The following is a 27457-nucleotide window of genomic DNA, read 5'->3' on the forward strand; positions in this document are numbered from 1 at the left end:
CGCGCCGCCAGCCAATCAGCCGCCTCCTTGTTGCGTAGTCCCCGAAGCCGCGCCCTATGGGCAAAACCCCCGCGGCTGCTCGGCCGATCCCGCCCGGGGCTGCGGGAGGAGCGGCGGCTCGAGGCCCCTCCCCGCGCCGGGCCGGGCAGCGGAGCGGCGCAGCCACGAGCGGACGACGCCGGTCCAGCCGCTCCCGGTGTGTCGGTTCCGTTTCCGGAAGGTGTCGGTGCGCTTCCGGGCTGAGCGGACGCTCGCCGCTATGGCCGCAGGGCAGGAGGCCGCGCTGCCCCCCGGCCCGGAGCGCTGGAGGCCCGGCCGCCCGGTATGAGGAGCGGCGGAGCGGCACGCGGCCCTGGTACGTGTCTGCCGCGGGGTCGGACCGTGGGGCAGCGCGGGGTGCCGGGCTCTGCCGGCCGGTTCCGTGTGCGAGGCGGCTGCCCTCCGGATTTAGCAATTAACGAGTTTGAAGCGACGCGCTGACGGCCAGTTTTGTGGTGACGCTGCTTTCCGAGTCTGGAACCGTGGCAGGTTGAGCTCCTCGTGCCCGATAACGCCCCATTGCCCCTGCAAACAGGCGCTGTTTATCCCTCCTACAGAACTGACGTTTTGTGTCCTACCTTGCTTAGCGATGGGTGGGATTTCGGGAGCATTTGAGGCTCCAGAATTGACATTCAGGATACTGAAAATTGATATTCAGGATACCGGTGAGGATCAGTGCTTTCTGGTTTGTGCCCACGGAGCTGGACGTGCCCTTCCTTATCTTCGTGCTGCTCAACGATTCTGTGTTCCTCTGGCTTTGTTGGTGGCTGGCACCAAGCAGCACCAGTGTGTGAGCAGTGACATCGCTGCACAGATGTGTGGTTTGTCAGTGTGTGGTTTGTCAGTTTGTGTGTTGTGCTGGAGGAGCTGGGTGAGGATCCATCGCCTGTGCATTATTGGAAGCCAGACTTTGCAATTTGTGCTGTTTGGTGTTTTGCTGTTGAAAGGAATGGAGTCGGGGTGGGGAATTGCAAGGCGTGCTGCAGTTCAGTGATTGGGAGTTGTGCTGCTAAAGGTCTCACTCTAGCACTGTGACATGGATGGTTGCTTATTTGCTGTGCTCAGCTGATAAGATTAGGTGTTTCTTTTCCTCTGCAAACACTCTGTGCTCTTCGTCATGCTGAGTGAGTCCTTGCAGGTATATACTGATGACCAGTGGATGTCTTCTGTGTTTCCAGAACCCTGCTGCTGCCCACAAAGGCCATGGAGAAGAGGTTGGAAGCCAAGCCCAGCATTAGTGCTCCATTTCTGCCACAGTACTGCTGGGGAAGACCTGCAAGGGAGCTGAGAAGCCTGCAGCTGCTCTACCTGTGCGCCTGCCTGTGTGCCTTGTGCTCCTCAACAGGTGATTGTGCTGCTCTGCCTGGGACCTTGTCTGTATTGTGGATATTTATCCCTCTCACGCGTTTGAAATACTCAGAGAGGAAAGTGAAGTTATTGGCTGCTAGCCTCTGTAGCTGGGTTAAAAGCAAACTAACTTGATGGTTGCTAAATGAGCTGTCAGAAACGTGGGATAACCAAAGCTCTGTGGGGAGGTGTGGGGCAATGAGGGCTTGTTTCTTATAATGCTGTATCACTCTGGTACCCAGCTGCTTATTGGGGGTCTGTGTGCCCCACGCTGCTTCTGTTGGGCATCTTCACATGTCCTGCTGCCTTTCAGGTGTTTGTATCTCACAGGGAGCTTTCTCTGAGCTGAAAATCCTTTTCCCAAAAAGGAACAAGTGATACTCTGGTTAATAATTTCATCTGAGCAGTACTTGGAGGAGGTTGGGAAGGCAAGAGCGTTTTGAAGCACCTAATGTTTGTAAAGTCTCCACAAACACTGTATGTCAATACTCTATTTGCCTATGGGTAATTTTTGTTTGTTTTTATGTTTCCTGTTCAAATCTGAGTAATCAACCTCTTGCTCAAGTAAACACATCAAATGAGTTTCTTACCTGGAGACATTCATGTAATGGACTGGGTGTTTGGGTTTTCTTTTGTTTAAAAAAATCAAATTCTGTCTTTTCAGATGAATGGGTTAAATTTCTTGTAGTGTTTTAAGCCCACATCTTCCCCAGGAGGTGGCATTTTCACCACGTGTGCACGTTGTTCTTTTGGTTTTGTAGGTATCACTTAGGCAGCAGAGTTTGTTAAACTGAAGAGGAATCAGAGATGCCCAGAAATTGATGTGTTATGTGGGGTTACCCAAGGAGCTGTGTTGACATACTTGGTTACGCGTGACAGATTAAAAAAAAAAGTCTGTGCAGTCAAGTTGTTAATCATTAATTCCCTATCACTGGGGATTAACTGCCTAAGTCTATGAACCTGAGCTTATTAATAGAAACTGTTCTTATCCATTTTAGTTCCCTGCTGTTCAGCAGAGCTGTGAGTTGCATCAGAGGGACAGGAGCTCTACAGATTGAGGAGGACAGCATTTTTTGCATGTATATACTAGAGAGCTAAAAATGACAAAAGCAGTGTTGAGGAGTGACTAAGCACACAGTGTGCAGCAGTCATGTGATTTGTGTTGTGCAAGGCTGGCTACCTTTCTGGAGCTTAGGATAGAACTTGTTCACGGGGACATTCCTGCTTCAGATTTGCTTCGCATCCCCTGAAGCTGCTGGCATGGATGATCACAGTGAGCAGATTCACCACCCTGCTGGCCTGAGCCAGCCTGCAGGTCCCTCTGTGCAGCTGCCATGCTTAGGGCGTAGCACGAGGATCTGTAAGGGGCTGAACAAGTGGCTTCTGTCTAAGGAAGCCAAAGTTGGTAACTGCCTGTGCTTCCAGCTGCCTCCACTCATTTGGTACAGGTCCATGTCTGCCCAGTGCTGCAGAGATCCCCGTTTGTAGGGCTGCAGGTAGCAGAGTGGGGCTTTGTCTGCCTTTAGGGTGTTGCTATGGGATCCGGGGAGGCAATGTGTTGTGAACAGGCCAGGGGAGTTTTCTTGGCAGAGCGGAGGTGAAATGCAAATGTAGATAGATAGAAGAGCTCTGCGTGATTCAATGAAGCTGTGTGAATCTGTGACCCTGCCAAACACCACGGGAACTGCATAGATGAAAATCAGTGTGGTTCTATGAAAAATGCATATCTTCAATGCTGGCCTTCCATATTGTGAGTTGCCTGTTTAACTTCTGTTGTTTCCGTGAGTTAATTGAGCTTTAAGCTATCTGTGTAGAGCAATACAGAAACCATATTGGCTTATTTCAGATAAACATGTCCTAGGTGGGCATTACCAGAACTTTGGAAGTGAAATCTGGATGAAATATAATTCAGATCTCTGCATTTTGACTTCATGGTGGGTTAGAAGAGAACAGAGTGTTCTCAGCACGGTGGTGTTTTGTCATCTAGACTAAATCCTGGCTCTGGCATACCTAGGAGATGCTTATGGAGGTTAGAGTTTCAAATTTTAGATGCATGCATATAATGCTTGTCTATATAGTGACTTCTTTCACAAGTGATGTCTTCCTGGGAACACTTACATTTTAAATACACCCATTCTGTTTGTGCCTTGTTCTAAACCTGTGATTGGAAAGCCCTGGCTTCTACACTGAGCCTTAGTTTGTGAGGTAGGCGTGAGCCAGGGTTCAACCTGATGGATGAGTTCAGGATGAGAAGAGTTTTTAAGGATGTGGAAAGCAGCACTTCCTGCACAGTAGGTATTAAGGAACAGTGCTTCACCTTAAACAGAAAGTGAGGATTTCTTTTGTCATTTTCTTTTAAGACTAAATCAAATCTCTGCAGGTAAGATCCTCTTGAAATTCACAGCAGAAGTGTTATCCTTCCATTCACTGCCTGTTCCTCCAAGCCCAATGTGTGTGCTCACATCCTCCTTGTGCTCACAGCCCCTCCTGGTGCTCTGCCCTATTTCCACACCTGCCAGGTCGGTGCCAGCTGCTCATCATCCCTGCCTGCACACAGCCACGTGTTGGGGTGACTGTCAGCCCAGCACTTCAGAGTGTAATGAGGTCAGCTGCTGGCCCTGGGCAGCCTGCCTGCCTGTCTGCCTGCTCTGCAGGGAGATGCTGTGTTGATGAAGTGTGACAACGATGGTGCTGATCTTAAAGGTGCTGTTGTCAACGTTTCTTTCTGTTGAACATATGCAATATTTCACAGATTGCTGTTTCTCAAGTGAAGAGCTTCCCTTCCTTTCTTGCACTTCTGGGCTCAGACAGCCACAGAGAGCTCTGGGCCTTGTGATCCCCTCACAGATCCCAGGTGCCTTCTATTGTGCTGATGCTGGCTTGTTTCAGCTTTGTCTTCAAACTGCCTCTGCTGTGCTAGTCTCACAAATAAGCCATAAATAACATTTCTGCTTCTTTCTTTCTGCTGTATCATAAACTTTCCACGTGGTCTGAGTTCCCATTTTGAGTTGAAATTCTTGGTGTTGCATGAGATGCACGTGGAAGGAACATGAAAATGGCCATCGCTCTTTATTTTGAGCAGGTGTCCTAATCCACTCTAGGTAAACAAAATTAATGTATTTGGAAGCCTTTAATGATGAGTAACAGAAGAGCAGTAACACCCACTGTGATGTTTGTGATAACTGGATTACAGTGAAATGCATCTGTCATTGCTGCTCGCTTTCTTTGGTCATATAATGTTATCCCAGAGATATTGGGGCTGATGCAGAAGGAGGGGGAAAGTCACAGCAAATTTGTGCTGCCAATTCTGGGTATTAACGTGATTCACAGGATCAGAGTTCATTGCCACATCAGCAGTGTGAGGTAAGTGCCTCCGTGGCAGGAATATTCTGAAGTCAAATGATAAAAGTAGCCAAGGTGGAAAACACTGTGTTTGTGTCACAGTCTCACAGAGAGTTTCCCAGGGTGGTTGGTGCAAGAGGTGGAGGCTGGCTGCTGCTTGTGAGCTTCACATTTGATTAGAAAAATAGGAGGAAACAAAAGGAAATTGTCACTACTTTAACAGGAAAATAATAATAATAATAATAATAATAATCCCCATTTGTGTTGTGGTCTGAACAGGGAGGAAGGCAAATCAGAGCACAGTGTCCAGCTGCACGACTCAAAGTCCAGTGGCATAGTTGGTAAAGTAATCTTGCAGTGACCTATTATGCCTTGGATGCTGAACACAGCGCAGTGTAACAGTCCCATAGGTCATTAGTCTATTTTTAGGGAGTCCTTAATCTGCAGAGCTCTGAATTTTGGAAGCCTTTAATCCATTGATCCCTACAAGCACTCCAGTTTTTCATGCTAGAAAAAAAAAAAAATCCATGTGTGAAGCAATTGCTGCTCTACCCCCAGTCTGAAATCCGAAGCAACTTTAATTGTAAAGAAATGTGTGACAGGTAATTGCTTTTATACTGTGAAGCAAGGCACTGCTAGAACTGCAAGGGAAACTATGGGCAGAGTATGGAAACTTCGTCTTGACAGTAGTGATGAGGATTTCTTGTTGACTGCTTTAGAAAACTGAGAACTCTCTTTGTCTTCCTCGTTCCCAGATGCAAACTGGAACAGATCTAAATGTGAGCCAGGGAAGATCCTGCTTGGTGGACGTTTGCAGTCATGGGAAGATCATCACTTACAGCTCCTGGAAGGCTTTCACACTGTGCAGTCCTGTCAGACTGCCTGCTGCCAGAGCCCTGCCTGTGATGCCTTTTGGTTCTTGGAAAACATGTGCATCCAGGTGAACTGCTCCGTGCCTGCCGCGTGTCAGACAGACAGGACTGGCTCTTCTGATTCTGTTTTGGTGTTTTTAAAGAAATCCAAAAGCACAGAGCACTCCTTAAAACTTCAAACAGGAAATGATGTGAAGAGCTGGCTTCGCAGGTGGTTGGATTGGGGAATCCCAGTCCAGGGGAAAAAACGACTGTGGAGGTCTTTCCAGAAACGGAGCTTGGCAAATAACAGAGTGCAGCTCCTGAAAGGGGACACAGCAGCAAGTCCTGCTGGTGAGGCTGCAGCCAGAGCATCAGACAGCAGGTCTAGGAGCAGCCGAAGTGACACGGAGCGCCTGAAGGATCAAGTGCTGAAGCACCTGGGGGAGGGCAGGCCTGTTCCAAATCAAAAGAAAGACTTGCTGAGAAATGGGCAGAATCCTCAAGAGCAGAAAACCAAAAGCCCATTCCCTCCTAAAAGCAATAATGTGAATGGATCTGGTGATGCAGACAGTGTTGGCTTCCCAGAGGTGAGTATGATTGCTGGGACTGCAGTGGGGCTATCTTGGACAGCTGTCACTCTCCTGCTCTTGCTTTATACAGATTTGGACTGTTTACATGATGGAATAACTTTCTAGATGTCTGCTTTCAGCCTGTCAGCAAAGCAAGGACAAGGATTCATTTTCTGCTTTGTTTTGTATTTTTTGAGGGGGGGACGAGTTTTTTTTTTCCCCACTTCCTCCTATTTGGGGTAAACAGAGAAGGAATATGGAAATAATAATAATGCTTACATTTTGTATGAAATCATGGACTCTACTGACCAAATAAGATGCAAAAGTGAGGTATGATAGTTGTGATGTCAGTGGGAAACACCTGGAAGTTGACACCTGTTACCCATTAAAGTACCTTTTTGGATCCACAAAGTCAAAAACTTTCCTTTGGAGTACTGAATTGAGGCAGCAAGGTATTTTATTTATGGACTTTTATGCATAGGGTTTCCCATGTCAGCCTGCTTACTTGTGTTGGCATCTTAACTTTCTGTTCTGTTTTTGAAGGCTTTCAGTTTTTCAAATCCCCAGAAGCTTACGTTGGCATTGCTTGAATGAAACCAGTTCAGACTCTACTGCAAACACATGCCACTTAAATCTAGTAAATCCAGATGTTAGTCCTAAGAGAAGTTAGCATTTTTAAATCTGCAAATAGATATATTTCTAAAAATATACAGAAAAGCCCACAAGTGATGATGGTCAAACAAGAAGAATCCTTTGTGAAATTCCTTATATATCTTCTGCCATGTCTCCAGGATTTGGCAGTGTTGAAGCCTGGTGCCTTTTCCTGTTGCTACGTTCTGGAAATGCCTGAATTTATTTCTCTCCTTTGAATGCAAATCGTGGTTCCAGGTGGGGCTGTGAGCAGGATGTGGAGAGCAGCCAAGAGGCACCACGTGGAGCTGCAGGGCAGCCCTGCTGCCGTGTGAAATCATGCACCAGGACTTTACAAATGTTTGATTTTCCAGAGCCTCGCAGCTCCCAGGGCTGATCTAAAAGCTCAGCTTTCTCTCTCCCCTGCAGTACTGCAGCATTTTTACCCTGCTGCTTTTTCCCTCCTCATATGTGAGATTTACAGTGACCACATCCTCGCGTTTATTCTGCACACAACCTGTTCTGAGACCTCTGTTGCTCTTGAATAGCTGCTGTATCTCCCTGCTTGTTCTGCATGTGGCATGTTGCATTCTGAGTGTTCATTACTACTGCTCAGTGCCTGTCAGGAAATGGGCTGCAAATATTAAATTATGTGCAGTAATCAACGGGTGAATGTTGCTAAGTATCCAAATTTCCCATCTGTAGAAGTGCTCCTCTTTGTCATTAAGGTGCACTGTTGGGTGTATGTGAGGAGGAACGGGTTTCCTTCACCTTTCTGGTTTTTGCTAGCAAGAAGATCTGGATCTTTGATGAAATTCTGGTTCATCACAACTACAAATTCTTCCTAAAAGGTGATTAAATTCCTGGCAACCGCGTTTCTAAGGTTTGGGATGCGGTTTTTGAGGAAGAATTAAGAAAAACCACCTTACCAGCAGTGTTGAGTTGAGGCTGATGCTGCCCAGCCCTGGGCTGATTCCTTGGCTAGCGAAGCATCCAACTTTCACCAGCAAAATATAAGTCAAGCTATGCAGCTGTCCTCACATTTCTGATCTGAGAGCAGTTTAATTTAGGCCAAGGATACAACATTGAAGGCTTTGTACTTGGGCCCTGGCCAGCCTTTGCAGGAGGGAGATGCCAAAGTAGGGATTTTTCCAAGCTGGGTTGGTTTGGGGCCAAAATAAGTAAAGTTACACGCATGGTGAAATCAATAGAATTTAATCTGAGCTAGATTTGATCAGGTACATTGTTTGAGCAGGTGAACGCAGTGCTTCTAACGCTGTATTTGTTACAAAGATTTGGCAGGTGGGGTGGAAGCTGGAGGAAATTACTGCATGCAAAGCAGTTCATGCTTGGGAGCATCAAACATCTGAAGTGGGTGAGAATATTGAATGCGTGGCAAGGAGGAAATAAAAGGATTTCCCTAAAGATGCAGGGAATGGTCAGGTGACTGTTTTAGGAAGACATTGCCTCACTGAGCTTTAATTTTCCTCTCACATTTCTGACAGCCCCATGGCCACCTGCAGTGTCACTTGCTAATTTGCAGCTAGCATTAATTTGTGGCTTTTCTACATCCGTGCTACAGGGGCAGAGATGGGAGAAGGACAGCACAGCAGGGTGAACTGCAGTGCACCCTCACCTGTCCTTGGCTAAGGAAGGGAAATTTGGGCTTTTCCTTTAGTGAGTGATATTTGCCAGGCACCAAAATCTTTCCACCTTGTTGTAGAATTACTTGGCCAGTTTTAGAATCCAGCAGTGCGTGTAATAGCCAACCAGGAGAAGTATTTAAGTGCAGCACTGCTGATGAGAAGGGCTCCAGCAGCACTGCAGCAGTCCTGCAGGCAGACCATGGGAAAATGGGCAGCCTTTAAAGTGGGGTTTTTACAACAGAGCCAACAATCAAAGCTGCAGAGAGCCTATTTTGTATATGCACCCCACTCTCACCAGAGAAAGGCCCATTTAAGTGAAGGATGAAACAGAATTCTGGATCATGGGTGTTTTTCTTTAAAGTACATTGAGTTCAGTGCAGGTTCTGATGCACGTAGCTGCTCTGTTAGAATTTTACAGACATAATGCTGTCAGACAGGGAGAGAGGTCACTTGTCCCAGACAAAGGCAGCTATAGGTTGGAATAAGAAATGTCTGACACGTTCTCTTGGGCCACTGTGCCACTTTTCTCTGTTTTGGAAGCTAATAAGATAGGACAGCTGGCAAATTTCTCGTCTTCCCCTCACCCCCAAGAATGAGATCTCCTGCTCTTTGCTTTAAAGAATTTGGGGTTATTGGGTAAAAGATAAGAAATGTCTCAGCTTACAAGCATCAGAGGCATTTTTGACTGTTATGTTGCCCCAGGCAAGGCTTATCTCACTTGAGCTGCACACAGACATTTGGCTGTCAGTTCATCCTGAAGACTTCTGGGAGGAAAAGGGTCTTTCTTAACTGTCAGGTATTTTAGGCATTTAAAGGTGTCTCAGGGAAGCATCCATCTCAGGGAAAATACTACTGAGCAAAGCAGAGCTGCAGCTGCTGTGCCTGATCTGTGACAGCTGTTCTTGCAGCCCATGTGGGTCGATTCTCACTAAGCAAAAAAAAAGGTTCCCTGTGGTGGTGAGCAATCGTGGAGGCTTTTCCCTCCTGTGCCTTCCTGAAGCAGCTTGTCTGGAGTGTCTCTGAGTTCCTGCCTGGCTGCTGAGCTCTCATGAAGCTTTTCTGACTTGATCTTACTTGGTAAGTGTGCCAGCATCTCCAGTCACACAGCTGCTGGTCTCAAGGCTGCTGCTGGAGAGCAGCAGGGGGCAATGCTTTCAGTTTTGTGGCTGGGGAAAGCTAACCAGGATATGGAGGGAGGAAATTTGTTTGCCTGAAACAGCAAAAAATGCTTCTGCAGGGCAACCTTCAGTGCCTCCATTGCTGCTCGTGGCTGGGCTGGCTGTTCCAATGCATGCAGAATGGCTTTATTTTTACAACCACTATTTAATTCTTAATAAGCTTGGCCCATTTACTAGCAGGATGTTGCCCACTGTAGTCTAGAGCACTTGTTTCCTGGACTGGATGCCAAAAGCATGGCATAAAAGCCTGAGAACGTTTCCTCCAATGTGAGCTTGTGATCAATTCCCATAGTGAGGAGCAGCGGTGAGCAATCCAGTTTCAAAACACTTCCAGAGTTGAAAACAGTGAGTTGTTCCATTTTAAACATTTAGCAGATGTTCCCCAAGTAGGTTTAGCTCAGCAGAATGCGCTGCACACGTGTGCTTCGTGGTGGAAGGTGAACTGTCAAGAATGGTGCTGCTGGGCTGAGAGCTGGAACGGGGCTGGGTACTGCAAAAGGAATTTTCTGATGAAAGAAAGGAAATTGTGGTGCTGCCACTTTGATTACTTTCAATAAAGTTGTTCATCCTGTATAGATGTGAGCAAGCTTTCCACCCTCAGGCTCTGCTCCCTGCCCCAGCAGCATCTCCCCCTGGCATGCACTGAGGCAGTTTATGTCAGACCACCTTGCTTTGAAGGGAGATTCAGAATAAATTTCATCTCGCTGAAAATCTTTGATTATTAAATAAAAATGCCATTGCAGCCCTCCCTCTGTGTGCTTGCCAGCCGTGCAGCTTTAGTACGAGGAGGATGTGGCCAAAACAAATGCCCCAAATGAACCCCAGTTCCCAATCCTTGTTTTGTGCTCCTGTGTTATTCCACATCTCCGTTCTTTTAGTCCTGTTCTCTGCAGTTTTGAGCCCAGATCTTCTGCCACATCAACAGCAGTGACACTTCAGATGCTGTTCTTAGATCTGAGGTCTCAGTTGGTGTTCTGCTCAGCTAGGAATGGTTTCTCTGCTGTAGAATAACATGGAGAAATGTTTTAGAAGCAGTAAAACATCACCCTTATGGGGAGAAACAACCCAGGGACTTCTCAGCATCCTCCAAAATGAAGAAGTGCAACTTTTGGTGGAGTTCAGTATGCAGAACAATCCCAACAGAATTTTAATCTTCTGTGAAACAAACACAGCAAAACAAAACTGAGCTCAGTTCAACTAAAACTACTCTTTCCTTTCCAGATCCATGCAGGAACATCTGCACCAGAGCCACCGGTGTTGACTACGCTCTCCAGTCCTGTGGCACTGAGCTTGACAGCTGTTGGAAAGACAGAGAAGCCCGAGCTGCTGGGTGATGCTTTCATCCAAACCCACTCCTCGGATACGTTGCCCACCATCAGCCCTGCACAGGGGAAAAGCACAACGAAGATGCAGGCTGCTACTTCTGTGCCAAGTGGTGCTCCCACAAATAGCAGTGTTCCTCCAGTCCAGACAAACACTGCTGTGTCACCGAGTACTACTGCAGCTGCACCAGGTGAAAGCATGCAGGGATCCCTCAGTGCTCACCTCTTTAGGTTTTGTTGATAAACCATTGCAGCACTGAAAAGCTCTGGGTATTTTAATGGTGGTACCATCAAAAGGATGTTGAGACACGTGTGTTAATGGTGGTACCATCAAAAGAATGTTGAGACACGTGTGTTAATGGTGGTACCATCAAAAGGATGTTGAGACACGTGTGTTAATGGTGGGACCATCAAAAGGATGTTGAGACACGTGTGTTAATGGTGGTACCATCAAAAGGATGTTGAGACACGTGTGTTAATGGTGGTACCATCAAAAGGATGTTGAGACACGTGTGTTAATGGTGGTACCATCAAAAGGATGTTGAGACACGTGTGTTAATGGTGGTACCATCAAAAGGATGTTGAGACACGTGTGTTAATAGTGGTACCATCAAAAGGATGTTGAGACACGTGTGTTAATGGTGGTACCATCAAAAGGATGTTGAGACATGTATGGTGACATCGGATGTTGTGTTAATGGTGGTACCATCAAAAGGATGTTGAGACACGTGTGTTAATGGTGGTACCATCAAAAGGATGTTGAAACACGTGTGTCAGTGCGTGCAGTGGTTGGTCCCCATGAATTCATGAGATACTGGCATCATAAATCTGCATATGAGCATTGGGTTTGTTTCCAGGAATGGATTGAAAGTAACTGTGATATCTCCGTTGCCAAAGTGCAAGTTGAGATGTGGTGTGAGGCACAGTCATGTGAAGCGTTCTTTCAGCAGTTGTGACATGTTGTTCTCTATCAAGTTCAGCAGAAACCTTAATTAATGTCTGTTCCAAATGGAGTGCATCTGATTGTCTTCCATCTCTGAAATGTCAGTGCACATGAGAGCAGTGTGCCTGGCCATTCGCCCACGCTGTGCTTTGCAGCAAAGTGGCATTTCTGTTCACACTGCTATTTCTTAAAGCAAACATTTGAAGATGTCTGAAAACAAAAATGCACTTTGGGCAGCTTTGTTAACCCACACAGGCCATCATCTCATGCTGTGGGGACGTGTGCTCATACTGACCAGTGTGTGCTGGTTGTGTGATAGCTCAGAATTCAGTTGATCCAATTTTCTGATTTTTTTTCTTTTGAATGTAGGGTTTCTTTTCCCTTACAAGGAAACAAATAGAACGTGTAAAGGAAATGTTGCATCCAAGGATGTTTTAGGCAGGCAGCTGATTGGATGCCTGTGCTAACAAGTTAGCATTCTTTTTAAGGACTTAAACCCAACTAAAACTGAAAAACTTATTTAAAATATCTTTAGTGGTTTATGCTGGAAAGCAGCATAGCCAGGGCCTCCTTGTTTTGCTCAGTAGTGCAGAGATGGTCGTGTGAGGGGTGTTTTTTTCTCAGAGCAGTTTTAAGTTTTTCTCTGTTTGTTTTCTGATGAGGTCAGATTTCTTTTTGCCTTGGAACTCTTTGCAGCTGAAAGACTGATGGGGCTGTAAAATCTCAGGAGGTGGAGTAATTGAGGGAGGGAAGAAAGGATCTGATAAATTTGTTTTCTTTTAGTTAACTGGTTGATTCCAATAGCTATTAAACAAATGGCAGAAAGGCTCAATATTTACTGGTGTTTTCCATGTCTGTTTTTACTTGGATTTTTGGTGCCTATCTTTGAAACATTGTCTTTGATGGGATCAAACTAGGAAGTGGCAAACTAGGAAGGAGAAAGCTTTCTTTATCTGCCAATTTATTTGAAATGGTGTTGGAGGAAAATTCATAGTAAGTGCTGCAGTGATTTCTTATTTGGAAAAGAAAAGGATAAAAAGACAATATAAACAAAAGGATCAGGTTTGTATTCTGAGTTCCCGTACTCAGAGCTGTAGCTGTGCAGATTCTAGAAAATTTCTTAGCCCCCAAGCAGTTTTTAACTAAGAAATGCCTTGGATTCTTCATATATTTGTAAAGATCTGAAATTGCAGTTTGGTAAATAGCAATGTTTGTCTTGCTTTGCCATGAGACTGCAGCTGGGTTCTCTGCCAAAAACCTGTCAGCAAAAAGCCCTTCACATCCTGCTGGACCTGACTGAACAGAGGCCCCTGTGCAGGGCCTGAGGGTCACATTTCAGCTCTTCAGAAAAGGAGCAGGAGCTGCCCAGTGTCTGCAAAGGGTTGAAGGTGACAGAGTAATTTTGCCCATTAGTGCTCGTGCTTTAACAATGAAACTGAAACCTGAAACAGGAGTTAGACTGAGTGATGAGGTGTTTACAAAATACAGCCATTTGCTGCTGATTTTTATTCCTCAGACTCTGAAGCAAAGGTGGTTTTTACGTACGTATGTAATTATTCTGTTTCTCTTTCAATTCTGTCTTTCCCCTTCTCAGTTATGAAGGAGTTGGTGGTTTCTGCTGGAGACAGTGTAGAAGTCACCCTGCCAAAGAACGAAGTTCAGCTGAATGCATTTGTCCTTCCTGAACCACCACCTGGTAAGGCTTCCCTGGGGATTCTGCCAAGGGCAGGTGATGGTGAAATGACCAACAGACATTACAAGCAGCATTAAACAAGGGCAATCCTGAAAGTGTCTTTTGTCAGAGAACAGTTTCCATGTCAGTAATAGCAGTAGGAGTGGAGACGAGCAAGTTACGTGGTGCACAGCAGCGGGGGTAGATGAGATGTGTCCCTGTTCAGAAACTGGCATTATGTTGTGTCTGCAGGATCTGTGAGCACAATAATGCTTTTCTCTCCTACCATCCTGAGTCGTGATTGTTCCAAAGCTCTTTAATGCCTTACAGGCAGAAAGATGGGGTTTGGCTTTGGAGTAAATGTGTTTAGAAGCACAGATTGTCTCTTTTCTTGGGTTTATTCCCGCAAAGCTGCAGTCCAGACTCTAAGCAGTCTCATTTCTCCATGCAGCAGAATGGGCTTTGTAAATATTTAATGCTTTTCTTTAGCAGGCAGAAAGGCAGTCTTTCAAAAACTAACTTCTGGAGCTTTTCTTTTTTGTGATTTTTTTCAAGGAACCACTTATTCCTATGAGTGGGAACTGATTACTCATCCGAAAGACTACAGTGGAGAAATGGAAGGAAAACACTCCCAGACCCTTAAGTTATCTAAGGTAAAGCTTTTGCTGCTTGGTGTCCTGTTGTATGGAATGTCAAGTGAAGAAAACAGGAATCTTGGCAGCCAGGAAAGACTTGTGTATGATTTCACAATGAAGAGGAAATAGCACAATGGGCAAGCAGCCAACATTTCACTACAAACCCTCTTCTGAGTCCCTTAGAAAAAGGAGGTTGCTCTGGAATGAGGAGGAAAAATGGATTTCAGGATCTAAAAGCTGCCTACGTGTGATGTGTCAAACTAAAAAGGACACAATTCAACATGAACAAAAGGTTGTGAGTGTTTCTACTACCGAAACACTGCAGTGGTCTGTTTAGGTTGGAAGCCTTGTGCTAGTCTCTAAAAGGACTGGCTGGTTCCATTAGCTTAGAGGGATGGAATACCTCCTAGCATGTCCCTGGCTGCTGCTTCTAGACAAGATCTAAAGGAATGAAAGGATTGTTGGTTTCTGCACATGGAGTTTCTTAACAAGAGAACGACTTTAAATATTGTATGAATATACACTTCTGTTTTTATGGGACATTCCTTTGAGCATCATGGATTCTTCTGCACTCAGAACAAAATGTGCATGTATTAATTGTGATACCATGCAGAGAACAAAAGGAGCACGTCTGTCCCTGTCAGGTTTTCAGTCTCTTGGGTAGCATGACTGTTGTCCAGCACCCAGACCTTCTCATTTTGGTTCAGCTGTGATGAAAAGGTGACAGACTGACTCATGTCCCCTAGAAGAAAGAGAAGAAATACTTTTTTTTTTTGTAAAAGCACATAAGAGATTTTTTTTTTCTTACTTGCAGGCTTTTTAAATCTCAAACACAGTCTGCTAGTACAGATTCCTGTGGCCAGACAGCCTGAACTAATCTCTCAGACCTGTTCTGTTTGCTTGTTGTTGATGGAAAGTCAGTCTTGACTGACAAACCTGTCACCTGTGGCAGTAAGAAATATTAGTCTTTAGTTTCTGATCAGTTGTTGTAAACTAAAATATATGTATGTAATTTTGGCTTGGAAGCCATGCTTTGCCTTGTATAGATTGGAGCAGAACTGTGTGTTTTGTGCTTCTAATACAGTACCAAGGCACAGTGAGTTGACTTTTCAGCATGTCAAACTGTGGTTCTGCTGTCCTGATCAAAGGTGAATAATTGTTTGTGTTTGCTTTCCAGCTTACTGTTGGCCTGTATGAATTCAAAGTTGTTGTCGATGGGGAAAATGCACATGGAGAGGGTTATGTGAATGTAACAGTGAATCCAAGTGAGTTCAATGTCAGTGCATCTTTTGTTAACTTCCTGCCTCTCTGTTTTGCTTACTTGACTGGACCCTAGATTAACATCATGCAAATTGATTGTGCTGAGATCTCTGTGTGTGTGTTGAGTCATTTCCTGAAATGTGAGGCTATGTTAACACACACAGCTATTTGCTGTGCCACATGCAGGCCAGCCACCCAGTGCAAGGGCTGGAATACTAACAGACAAGTGCTTGGGAAATGCCTCATGCTGGCAGAGCTCTGTTGCAATAGAAACTAGAACTCTAGGTGCTGCTCAGTTAGAATCATCTCATCTCAGCATGGGAGCACTGATGGACTGCAGCCATTTCTAGAGTACAGTTGTGGTAGCAGTTCTCCTCCTTCCTTTTTTAAGTCCTTTTTGTTAGTACTGCTTCCCTGCATTGGTTCATAACTTGCTGGAAGCAAGAATTACTGTGTTGGTGATGATGCAGATCTCTGCAGTCTGTCTGATCAGTGCCTGTCCTGAAGCTGCACAGCACATCTGCTCCACATTTTGGACTCCTCTCCTAGATTCGCCAGGCTATCAGTTAAGTGATTGCAGGGTCTGAAGGGATAAATAGAGCTGGGGAGAGGGAAGATGTGCAGCATGTATTCTGCTCACCACTCCTGGTGCCCAGAAGCAAAGCAGTTTCCTAGTTCCTCAGCTGGGGCTTTGTACCATGGTCTGCCTGCAGGTGTCATCGTAACAGCTCTGTTTTTGTTGCAGAGCCTCGAGTGAATCGTCCTCCTGTTGCCATCGTCTCCCCACCGTTCCAGGAGATTTCACTGCCAACCATTTCAACTGTTATTGATGGCAGCCGTGAGTACCTCCTGTTTTACATAGTCTGCTATGCCTGGTTTCTTTGTGTTTGGTCCTGGGCTGGCCTGTTGGATAAGTTCAGTGAATAGAATCAGCTTCTCCTGCTAGGAGGGGGGAATCCACATGCTGACACACAAGCACCTCTCCGTGTTTCCTTCTGAAGATACTGTCCTGAGTGACTCTCGTAGAAAAAAAGGCTCTTAATCAAAAGAACTGGCCTCTTGTGTTAAGCTTCACGTGCCTTGGTTAGCTGACACATCACTTGTAATCACCCTGGCCCACAGTAGAGCTTTTCAGGAGTTTCTTTAAATGCTGGTCCAGGACTTGTATTATTTTATTTGTATTTTTTTGGTTTTGTGTTTGTTTGTTTTTTTCATTTCCTCAACACACAAACCTGGAATTAAGGATATTCAAATGTACCTCTGAAGCAGAGTAGACGAGGGCAGACACTTTGTGTATCTGAGCTTGGGTTTGGACTAAAAAAGCTTTTGCTCGCTAAGCCCAGCACTGAAGTGGAGAACTGAACATCTGGGATTGTGAAGCATTATTTTCCAACTCCTTGTATGTCCATTTTCTTTCATAATTGACACAGAAAGCACCGACGATGATAAAATTGTCAGCTATCACTGGGAAGAACTGAAGGGTCCTTTGCGAGAAGAGAAGGTTTCCAGTGACACTGCCATACTGACACTGACCAACCTGGTTCCTGGCAACTACACTTTCAGGTAGGTTATACCTTCATCAGTTCTTGTTCCCTAAGGATAAAATGTACAAGATTCCTGAAGTGTCAGCCTGCTCTCCAGACAAACAGGAAGGGTGCTCTGTTTTCTGATGTATTCTTCACTCCTACCTTTTCAGGTGGTTTCATAGCTTTTCACTTTAAAAAAGATAAGCTATCTGGCTGCTTGTTATTCTTAATTTGTAGCACTGGTCTAAGATGATGATTGTACTTTTTTACCTCTAGATGAGGAAATGAAAATACTGTCCTTAAGTGTCTTAAGTTTCTGGCTTTTCTTGTGCATCCCCAGCCACCATTTTATATTCTGCTCTGATAGTTGTGACTCTTAGTTGCTTTCACAATAGTTTGTGTTTTTTCTTCAGTCTAACAGTAGTGGACTCAGACGGTGCCAGCAACTCTACCACTGCCAACTTGACTGTGAACAAAGCAGTGGATTATCCACCGGTGGCAAACGCGGGCCCAAACCAAGTGATCACCCTGCCTCAGAACTCCATCACCCTGTATGGCAACCAGAGCACTGATGATCACAGCATCGTCAGCTACGAGTGGCTGCTCAGCCCTAACAGCAAAGGGAAGGTGATGGAGATGCAGGTCAGTGCAGGATTCCTATACTCATCTCTGATGACTCATTAGCTGTTTTGGGGTTTTTTTCTGTGATCAAGCTATTTTTAAATGGCTGATAGCAAATCTGTCTTTTAAACTTACTGAGTAAGAATGTGATGATTAAATACTTAAAACTAAATCCACACAAAGATGCTATTAGCTTATGGCTGAGCTGGTGCACCAGTCTAGCCACAGGTTTTCAGTGGCATCCTATTTCCTTTCTTGAGCAATGCAGCTTTAAATACTGCTTGAGGATAGAGAATTAAGAGAAATGAGAACTTGATAGCTTTGGATTCTGTTGTTCCATATAGCAGGTCTCAGCACAGCTTGTATCTCCCTTTAACCTATATGACTGCTAGGGGAGTGTGCTTTCTGTCTGTTCAGTTGCTGACTCCTCAGAACATTAGTGAATGCTAAATCAATGGTGGTATAGGATGGATGCTTAAGTGCAGTCAAAAGGTGTGGAGCCAAACTGTGTCATCTTGTAGCTAACTAAAACAAGAGGCAGGATGGCATTGAGATTCCCAGAAGTGACACAGACTTCTGGTCCTTTAACAGGAGGTAATAATAAACACCTAGAACCTGCTGATAGCAGTGGCTTTAGAAACGGTGTCTTCAGATCTTTGGTGTAGAGAATCCTCTCAGTACATTAATATGTTTTCTCACAGGGGGTGAGGACACCAGTCTTGCAGCTCTCTGCACTGCAAGAAGGTGACTACACTTACCAGCTGATAGTGACTGATTCTGCTGGGCACCAGTCCACTGCAGAGGTCACTGTGATAGTGCAGCCAGGTAAGCTGCCCTTCCTTGCTTTTGCTTCTTCAGTTCCAGGTGGGCATCATTCTGTCAGCATACTCGAGATCTTGTAGTACCTTTCTAATGCTTCCAGAAAAGCTTTAATTGAGGACCTTTCTAGGATATTATGTTGCTGATGAACCAACTTAAGAAAATTTCTACAAATATTACCTTTGTAGGCTGTTATCTTATTTTTCACAATGTCATCTAGTTAATATTATCCACCTGTGATGGCAGGATTGTGTTTCCTGAGTGCTGTCTCTGCTCACACTGCTAAGTCCTGGCGGGCAGGAGCAGGAAAGGTGAAGTAGTGCTTAGAGAATGAGAATCAAAGATCAAAACTCCTAGATTTCATTAATCTACCTTTTAGTGTAGATGTGTCAATAAAACTCTGATCTCTGAATTCTTAGCTGCTTTTTGACTCGCTTTGTCTGAGTTGAAGATTGAAATAATGGGCAGAAAATATATATATTCTTGGAGGAACTTCTTAATGCTGGGGAGCAAGCTCCACCTTTCTGGCATATGTGTGAAAAGTATTGCAATCCTTTTTCAGAGAACAATAAGCCCCCAAAGGCAGATGCTGGTCCTGACAAAGAATTAACTCTTCCTGTGGACAGCACCACTCTAGATGGCAGCAAGAGCTCAGATGACCAGAAAATAGTCTCCTTTCTTTGGGAAAAAACACGGTGCGTATCGTCTTCCAGACCATTCTTCTGCAAGTATCTGGGTCTTTCATTTCAAACAAAGACACACCACATACGCCTCTCTTGTCTTAAATCCTTGTCACATCAGGCATGACGAGCTTCACCACCAACTAGAGCAAATGTTACCCTTTGTTCTTTTGATTACCTTGCTATGATGGGAGAAAATCATTTTGCTTTCTGCCACGCGCTGTGTTGTATTTCCAGGCAACTGTGTTTCCAACCCTGTAAATTCTGCTTGAGCCTCATGGTCAGCTCCCACACTCTGTGCAAAGTTGAAACTGATCCTCTTGTACTCTGTTTAGGGGACCAGATGGTGTCAAGTTGGAGAATGCCAACAGCAGCATTGCCACTGTAACAGGCCTTCAGGTTGGGACGTACGAGTTCACTCTTACAGTTAAGGATGAGAGGAACTTGCAGAGCCAAAGTTCTGTCAACGTTATTGTCAAAGAAGGTAGGTCCAGCCATACACAGAAATACCTGGGGCCCAGGTTATCTCTGAGCAATTGAGCAAGAGGCAAACTTAGGAGGAATGGATGCACTGAAATTGCCTTTGTGATCAGATGTCTGCCATTTCCTGGAGGAGTAATATTTTTCACTGATTCCCACAGTACCTAATTGCACTTCTCTCCACCAGTGTTAGAAGGGGATTTCTGGGTTACAGTAGAGGTCTAAGGCTGTAGTTTTTCATTGGGCACTACCAGATTTCTCTCCAATTGTTTCTTTCTGTTTGCTTAGAGATAAACAAGCCGCCAGTTGCAAAGATTGCAGGGAATGTTGTCATCACCTTGCCTACAAATACAGCTGAGTTGGATGGATCAAAATCCTCTGATGATAAGGGAATTGTCAGCTACTTGTGGACTCGGGATGAGGGGAGCCCTGCAGCTGGGGTAAAGTTTCCTTTTTAAATGGCATCCTGCAGCATCACAGCAGTCAGAAAGAGGGAGCATTGATAGCTCCTGAGGAAATACAAAGCTAATCATTGCCCTGGTTACTTTTTAGTGATAAGCCATGCTAGTTTGATGCTTAGTTTACTGATACTTGCTTTGCTCTGCCTTCCAGGAGGTTTTAAATAATTCAGACCACCATCCGGTGCTTCTCCTGTCCAATCTGGTAGAAGGAACTTACACATTCCATCTCAGAGTAACAGATGCCAAAGGAGAGAGTGATGTGGAAAGGACCACGGTGGAAGTCAAACCTGGTGAGTGGTTTTTGTGCTGTACCCTGTTTGCCTACAGTGCATTAGCCTTCTGTTGTTCTGGATGCAGTTTATATTGCAAGTTCTAGATCAGAAGTGTGAAAGGTGAAACGTTTAGGGGAAAACACAGTCATATTTTTATGGTTCTAGGAGGCTGATTCTTACCATTGGTCATTATCTGTGAGGGTCATAGACCTGTATTCTGTACTTCTGAATTCAAACGCTTCAAAAAGAAGCGTTTTAGAAGGATGCTAGAAACCTGACTTGTACCTGGACTGTTAAATAGAAGATCTAAAGGTCTGTGTTATCTGTGTTCTCACTAGATCCTAGGAAAAATAACCTTGTGGAGATAATTCTGGATGTGAATGTCAGCCAGCTGACTGAGAGGCAGAAGGGCATGTTTATCCGACAGATAGGAGTTCTGCTGGGGGTCCTTGACTCAGACATCACTGTGCAAAAGATCCAGCCATACACTGAGCAAAGGTAGGATTTGTCTGTGAATGCACAAGGAGAAGAATTGCTGTAGTGTTTAGTGACCAAAGGGCTTTTTTCCCTGGGGAAGCAGATTGGATAACCAGACCATACAAAGACCTTGTGTAAAATTGGTGTTTCTGCTTGCATGGGTCAGAAGAGGAGTTGCCAAGCAGGTCTTGGTTATCCTTCACCTCTGGAGATGGTGATCGTCCAGAAAAGCTTTGCTGTCTACACAGCTAGTTCAATTTAATGTGAAATTAGATGTTGAGAAACAGTGTAATAGCTGTTAGAACAGAAAATAGAAGGTTGGTTTTGACTGCAGTCTGGTTTAAAGTAAGCTACAGCTGGCCTCTTCTAAACCAGTGTTAGTTTGCATATAGGCCACGTTGTCCATATTAACAGCAGTCTGTTGTTGCCTTAGGTGTGTTTGAGGGTGCTGGAGGTCCAGGCATCCCATGGTAAGGGATTATGAAAATAGTAAGACCATAAAGCTTGGATATTTCCATATTTAGTGTGAGCATGCAAAGTTGTGCTTGGAGATGTTTGAAACTCGACTTGACAAAGCCATTAGCAAACTAAAAACCATTCCAGCTTTGAAGATATGGTTGGATCAGATGTCCCAGTGGGATGCCTGCTGCATGACCAGGCTTACCTGAAGTTCAACTTTCAAATAAATTTGGGATTCTGAATGAGTCCCTGTAATGACAGACAGAGGGGGATGACTGCCTGGTGTTTGGAGAAGCAGTAGAGATAACCATTTTGTCTGACTTCCAGCACGAAGATGGTATTTTTTGTGCAGAATCAGCCTCCCCATCAGATATTCAAAGGACGGGAGGTGGCCTGGACTCTAAAAAATGAACTACGGAAACAGCAGTCAGACTTCCTCATCTTCCGGGCACTGGAAATTAACACAGTCAGTAAGTCAGAGTTGCTGTGATATGGGCTAATGTCTTTTGCACTCTTTTTGGATACTTGCAAGAAAGGCAGAATTTTCTTCGCATGTTACATGTGACGTTGCTGATGAAGCAGGACTTCACTGCTTTGGCATCAGACCTGGATGCTCACATTTGCAACTTCTTCCTGCTCGCAACTACGGCTGAGCTAAGAGAATGAACTGCACAGTGACTAGATCTGAGTAAAAACCTCGTTGTGGTTGACCGTGTTGACTGTCTTATCCTTTTTTTTTTTTTTTATGCCTCACGTGTGAGTCGCTGAGTTCACCTTGCTGTTTTTGGTCCCCAGCATGTCAGCTGAACTGCTCTGAGCACGGGCGCTGCGACTCCTTCACCAAACGCTGCGTCTGTGACCCTTTTTGGATGGAGAACTTCATCAAGGTGCAGATGGGGGATGGCGAAAGTAACTGTGGTATGTGAAAGCTCCCTGGCTTTGCTCACCTTTAGGAGGCAAACAGAGTTTGTAGCCCGAGGTACGCTGTGTTAAAGATGCCTGATTGCTCACTGTATCTCTGACATCGTGCCTGCACGAGGAGGTGGTCCCTGTCCTGGTCTCACAGAGCATAGCCTTCAGATAGGAAATAGAGGATGGGAAAGTGACTCCTCTTCAGAGCCTCTTGGTGACCATTTGCTAAGAGTTGAGTCCATTCTCAATTTATAAGCTATCCTCCTTTTCTCCCGTGATCCTATGGGGGATTTTCTGCCACAGGAAAGCAAATTTTTAAGACAACAGACGAAAATAAAAAACAAACAAACTTGTGCAGAAGGACTGCAGGTCCCAAACCTCTGGCTTCCATTGGAGGATCAGAGATCCTGCCAGTGACGGGTGCTAGTCTCTATAATCCCACAAAAGGTCGAGCCTGCCTGTTTTTTTGTCTCAAGAGTAGTCATCTAAAGTGCACGCTGTCAGCTGTATGAGTTGCCAAAACGTCTTTATCTCTGGGGTGTTTTGCTTTCAGAGTGGAGTGTGCTGTATGTGATCATTGCATCTTTCGTCATTGTGGTTGCCTTTGGAATCTTATCCTGGATGGTGATCTGCTGTTGCAAGAGGTGGGACTGAGGCCATAACCCCCACTGTATCAGTGCTGCAGAGCCAAGTGGCTGCATTAGGAGGTGAAAGAGTTTTAAACCCAGAGTCCCAGCAGGTTGTCTGCTCAGCCCTGTGATGTTAGCTTTTCTGGCTCAGTGTTTCAAGTGGAACATTGAAGTCCTAAAACTCTGGGTTCGTTTAAGAAGTGAGGCTTGGATTAGCCTATAAATGTGCAACTAAAGCAATGTTTTTAATGTTTTGCTTTCTGATGTTAACAATAGTCTGAAATAAGCAAGTATTCTGGCTTTGAAGATCAGTGTGTTGTTTTGTTCTTTTTTCTTCCAACTTTTTTAAAGAAGCAGCCTGCCTCTTAATTCTGTCTTTCCCCCTTTAGACGAAAAGGAAAATCCAAAAGAAAAAGCAAATACAAGATTTTGGATGCAACGGATCAAGAAAGCCTGGAGTTAAAACCAAATCCCAAAGCAGGTAAAACAAGAGAGGGAAGAGCTCAGCAGTTCCAGAATGCTTGCTAAGAACACTCTTCCTCAGTGGACTTAAAAACCACAGAGTGAAACAAACATGATGTTAGTCACTGCTGATGAGTCTCTGAAGATCTCAGCTTGTTTCATTTGTAGACAGGCTATTTAATTTAATAAAATTAAGTTAAGTTAATAAAATTAAATTAAGTAACTCTTTGGTTTAAATATTTGGGGCTAAACTGGTGTAGTCCAAGTGTTTCTGCTTCTCATCACAAAGTGGATGCACAAAAACACTTCAGAGACTGACCTGATCCAAGAAGTCCAGAACTGGGTGTTAGCTGTAGCTTCTCCAGCTCTCAAGTTTTCCATGGAGTTCTGTACTCTTTTCAGTCAGTTTGCTTCTTGCCAGCACGCAATTCCTTGGCAAGGCTGAGCATGAATTCAGTGTCTTTGAGCATTTTACTGAACTGATTGACATTGACTGGTAAACAAAAGGACACCAAGCAACATCAACATTCTTGGTGGCCTGCAGAGAGTACTGTTCATGCCTGCCCTCATGTTCTCCCACTCCAGATTACTTGTTTGTAAGTGTATCCATTCTAGTCCTTGTGGGCATGAGGCTCTGAGAGCTTAACCCACCCTTTAATTTTTGCTGGAATCAAATGCTCCTCTTAGGAGAGAGACCAATGAGGAGGTCTGCAGTGTTCTCTGTGGCTGCAGGCCCATTGACCCATTCCAGGAAGGCAATCACTTGTCTTTGCTGTTCTTAGCCAGCATTTTCCTGTCCGCACTGCTGTCCTACAGAGTGCTTGTCAGGTGTTTTGCAAAGATCACGGAGTTATTTCAGGCAGGAGTGTTTTTGCTGTGGTTGTATCTGATATCAAAAGCCAGACCTTTGTCACCTGCTGATTGACCAGGGGAGGAGGGAGAAATGGGAAGGTGTATGCAAAGCGTGGCCCTGCCAAATGCTGAAATATGTGTTTTGATTAAGAATATTAGTCCTGCTTTTAGGAGGAGCGAAAAATAGTCCCTGGTCCTTGATTACTAGTGGAAAATAATTACTCATCATCCTAGTATTACCCCAGGTAGTAGTGTCCCAGCAAAGTGAACGGTGCCTGATGGTAGCACTGATGGGCACTGCAGCAGCAGAGCTGATCATGTAACTCTCTGAGAGCTGGGCCATCCCACCTGCACAAATACAGATGCTCTTGTAGAAACAAAATCAGACGGGTTTCCTCCTCAGCACCCGACTCTGCCCTAATGTGACCATCTGTCACCTTGTGCAGGAGAGCCCCGCTGTTGAATAAAGGCCTTATTGTTCTGCAGGCTGTAGCAAATGTGCCTCAACCATTTGCTCCCTGATAACCAGACTCATTTTGCCTCTTCCAGGGCTGGCTGCTGACTGACGTCTTCTTTCCTTCTAGATATGTGCAGGGAGCATTTCCTAACAGAGGAAATGTTGCATTTCTCCATTAAGGAAAAGCTAAATTTAAATATTTCCTCCGCTGACAGTGTCAGCAAATGTCTCTCTCCTGTCCTTGTGCATTAATCTAAATTCAGCCCATTAATTTATCTCCCTCCCCTTGCAGGCAAGAGAAGCAGAGATGAGAGTAGGGAAAGTAGTATGAACGCAGTGATCTCCTCTTGCACACCTGCATGTTCTCTTTACCACAGCCCCCAGCCCCAGAGGGCTTTCTAGGCAGTGCCTCGAGCAAGGTCAGGGAGGCAGATCCCAGTATTCTGCGGTTTGTTTCCCTGCCCACCTCTTGTGCTTTGCACTGTGTGCAGTGTCTGCATGACCTCTGTCACACCAAGGCTTCTGAAACAGGATCACTTTGTCTCTGGCTTCAGCATGCGAGGGAACGGGTGTCAGATGTGGGGAGGTCAGGTTAGGCCACCCCTGTGACAGTGAAATGGGACAGGGATGGAGTGAGCTGTGGTGGTTGTCCAGTACTGAGGATAGCTTTAACCTGGAAATCTCTCTCCTTCAAAGGTGGCAGGCAGAAAGCCCAGGTCCACAACACCAGCCTGATGCACTCGGAGTCGGAGCTGGACAGCGATGAAGCCATCTTCACCTGGCCTGACCGTGAAAAAGGGAAACTGCTCCGTAGCCAGAACGGCTCCTTGCGCAACGGGCAGGTGACACTGAAAGCCAAGAACCAGAGGGAGGAAGTCCTATAGCTCCCTTCAGATGGCCTTTTGCTGGAGCTCAGTAGGAAGGAGAAGGCCACTCCCGTCCCTGTTCTACAAAGGCCTTTGGAGGCCAGTTTGGTTAGGACAGCAGCTGCTAACTTGTTTCATAGAAAATAACTTTGTGGGTTTCTTTTCGTTCAGTTAAAACTGGTTGTACTTGAATTTGAACTGCAAGGAAAATCAGAGGGAGGAGAAGACAACTGTGAACCACAGGCGAAGCATCAGAAATGGCAGAGCTGGATCTGGAAGGACAGAGCCACAAGGAGCAGCTGTGAATGTGCAGGACCCTCCCATCCCACCTCACTGCAGCAGAGGAAGCGCCTGTGGACTTCCAGGCCCTTTGCCTTGGAAATCTTTTGAGGAAGGAAGGTCAGAGCTGTACTGCAGGCTGTGCTCTGAGCTCCCTCCAGGCTCCAGCAGCTCGCCGCCAACTACTGCTGTCCGTCTCGTTCTTTTCTTTCCACCTTCCCTAATGGTTTAAGCACTATTTTAATTTAGACTTGTCCTTTCACAAGCACTGGCTGTTTTGTAGCATAGAGGAGGAGGAATCTAAACACTGTGGTCATGCTGCATCAGCTTGCAGGTAGGAGAGGTTTTGTAGCCATCTTAAATAACGGTCAGACTTTTCTCACTGGGATGGCAGTGTGGGGAAGCTGACCTGTCTGTGGTAATTAGCTGGGCTAGGAGACCCCTTCCTGCAGCAGGCTCTCCTGTTTGGTACCAGAGCAGGGACAGGACTCTCACTTTTGGTACCTCTGTCTCACTGCAGACTTAATTTCCAAAGCTCTGAGATGTAATTCAACACTCCCAGCACTTTCTATTGGTCTTTAAGCCCTCCATGAGTCTGAACATCAACCATATCTCAGTTTTGAAATGCAGTGGGGTAGGGAACCCTCAGAACCTGGTGAGTGCTGGGGTTCAGCTGTGGTGTCCTTCCCCATACCTGCTTCTATATCTCACTGTGCTGTTTTCCTGGGATGCAGCCCCGTCCTCTTACAGGCACAAAGGATGCCACTGCTCCTCAGTGGTTGGGTGGGCAGTTCATTGCCTTTCTTTGTGTTTAAAACTGGAAGACTCGTTTCACTGGCTTTTTTTTTTTCTTTTTTTTTTTTTTTTTTTTTGAGCTGTGAAAGCCAAAAGGCTTTAACTTCCTCAGTTGTATTTATATTGCTGCACTACTGATTTGTGTCGAGCGAGTTGAAGATTAAACACTATTGAACGCGGGGGGACGTTCCCCTGCTGAATGTGGTCGTGGCTGCTGCTGAGTTTATTTTCTGGGCCATCAGTTGTCTTCCACTCGGACCACACGCAGGGATGCTGTGACACAGAGGTGCCCCCCACATCTGAAGGCTCACAGCTCAGTGCTGTGCTGCAGGGCTGCTCCTGAGCCGGCGCTGAGTTTTGGGTACCGCCGCCCTCTCCTTTGGATGGAGGATGAGCAGAGCACGAGGGAGTGAGGGTTTGGGGCTGTGGGGATGGAGCAGGTGTGGTCCTGGGGCTCGTTCGGTGTTGGAGGTCTCTGCCTTGCGCATCCCTCGCTGTCCTCGTGGGGAAATCCCCTCTGCAGTGCCGTGCCGTGCCGTGCCGTGCCGGCTCTCCCTGCTGCAGAGGTCGGTAACGCTCACCGCGAGCGCAGGATGGGGGAGAGAAAAGAACCAAAACCTGCGCAAGCCGAGGTTATTTTCTCTGTCCTCGGCGTTCTCTATAGGAAACACACGGAGGCTGAGGTGCCCGATCAGCTGCTGCGGCGTTTCCCTGCTCAGGACTTCCCTCCGAGGCCATCTGTCGGCGCTGAGCGGGGCTCTGTGACAGCGCCGCGCTCCCCGTCGCCGTTCCCTCACCGTGCGGCACCGGAGCCGCTGCTGTTAACCCTCAGTGCCTCGGCATCACCGCACGGCGCGGAGTGCGAGGAGTGCGAGGAGTGCGGCCCAGCACGGGGCAGGAGGACGAGGAAAACCCTCCCGTGCTGCAGCGATGTGACACGACGCGTCCTTAACGCAGCTCCCCAGGGCCGTGC

At 45.8% G+C, this 27457-nt stretch overlaps 1 protein-coding gene across 2 annotated transcripts; it reads left to right on the top strand.

Annotated features, from left to right (window-relative positions):
• The first annotated feature begins 122 nt into the window (after positions 1–122).
• KIAA0319L (KIAA0319 like) lies at positions 123–26688 on the top strand. 2 transcript variants are annotated; one of them, XM_085208949.1, is made up of 21 exons: positions 126–355; positions 1218–1384; positions 5484–6169; positions 10827–11118; positions 13465–13566; positions 14098–14195; positions 15355–15442; positions 16183–16275; positions 16868–17000; positions 17377–17605; positions 18286–18409; positions 18966–19098; positions 19419–19567; positions 19852–20003; positions 20176–20314; positions 20635–20794; positions 21560–21702; positions 22028–22150; positions 22698–22788; positions 23163–23254; positions 25241–26688. In XM_085208949.1, exons 2-21 carry the CDS (start codon positions 1243–1245, stop codon positions 25426–25428), a joined length of 3357 nt encoding a protein of 1118 aa, XP_085065075.1. In that variant the 5' UTR covers positions 126–355; positions 1218–1242; the 3' UTR covers positions 25429–26688. The 2 variants fall into 2 exon arrangements, with proteins under 2 accessions (XP_085065076.1, XP_085065075.1); XM_085208950.1 differs by lacking the exons at positions 22698–22788; positions 25241–26688 and having other exon boundaries at positions 123–355; positions 23163–23250.
• Positions 26689–27457: the final 769 nt, after the last annotated feature.

This window comes from Meleagris gallopavo, chromosome 25 (genome assembly GCF_905368555.1).
Source record: "Meleagris gallopavo chromosome 25, MGAL_WU_HG_1.1, whole genome shotgun sequence".
In the NCBI taxonomy this organism is placed as follows: domain Eukaryota; kingdom Metazoa; phylum Chordata; class Aves; order Galliformes; family Phasianidae; genus Meleagris; species Meleagris gallopavo.

Bases quoted from the DNA above. Each gene is read 5' to 3' on its own strand.
- KIAA0319L (XM_085208949.1), top strand. From the start codon at position 1,243: ATGGAGAAGAGGTTGGAAGCCAAGCCCAGCATTAGTGCTCCATTTCTG. The intron at 19,099-19,418 runs GTGCGTATCGTC...TACTCTGTTTAG, and splicing joins TTTCTTTGGGAAAAAACACG to GGGACCAGATGGTGTCAAGT. The intron at 20,795-21,559 runs GTAGGATTTGTC...TCTGACTTCCAG, and splicing joins CAGCCATACACTGAGCAAAG to CACGAAGATGGTATTTTTTG.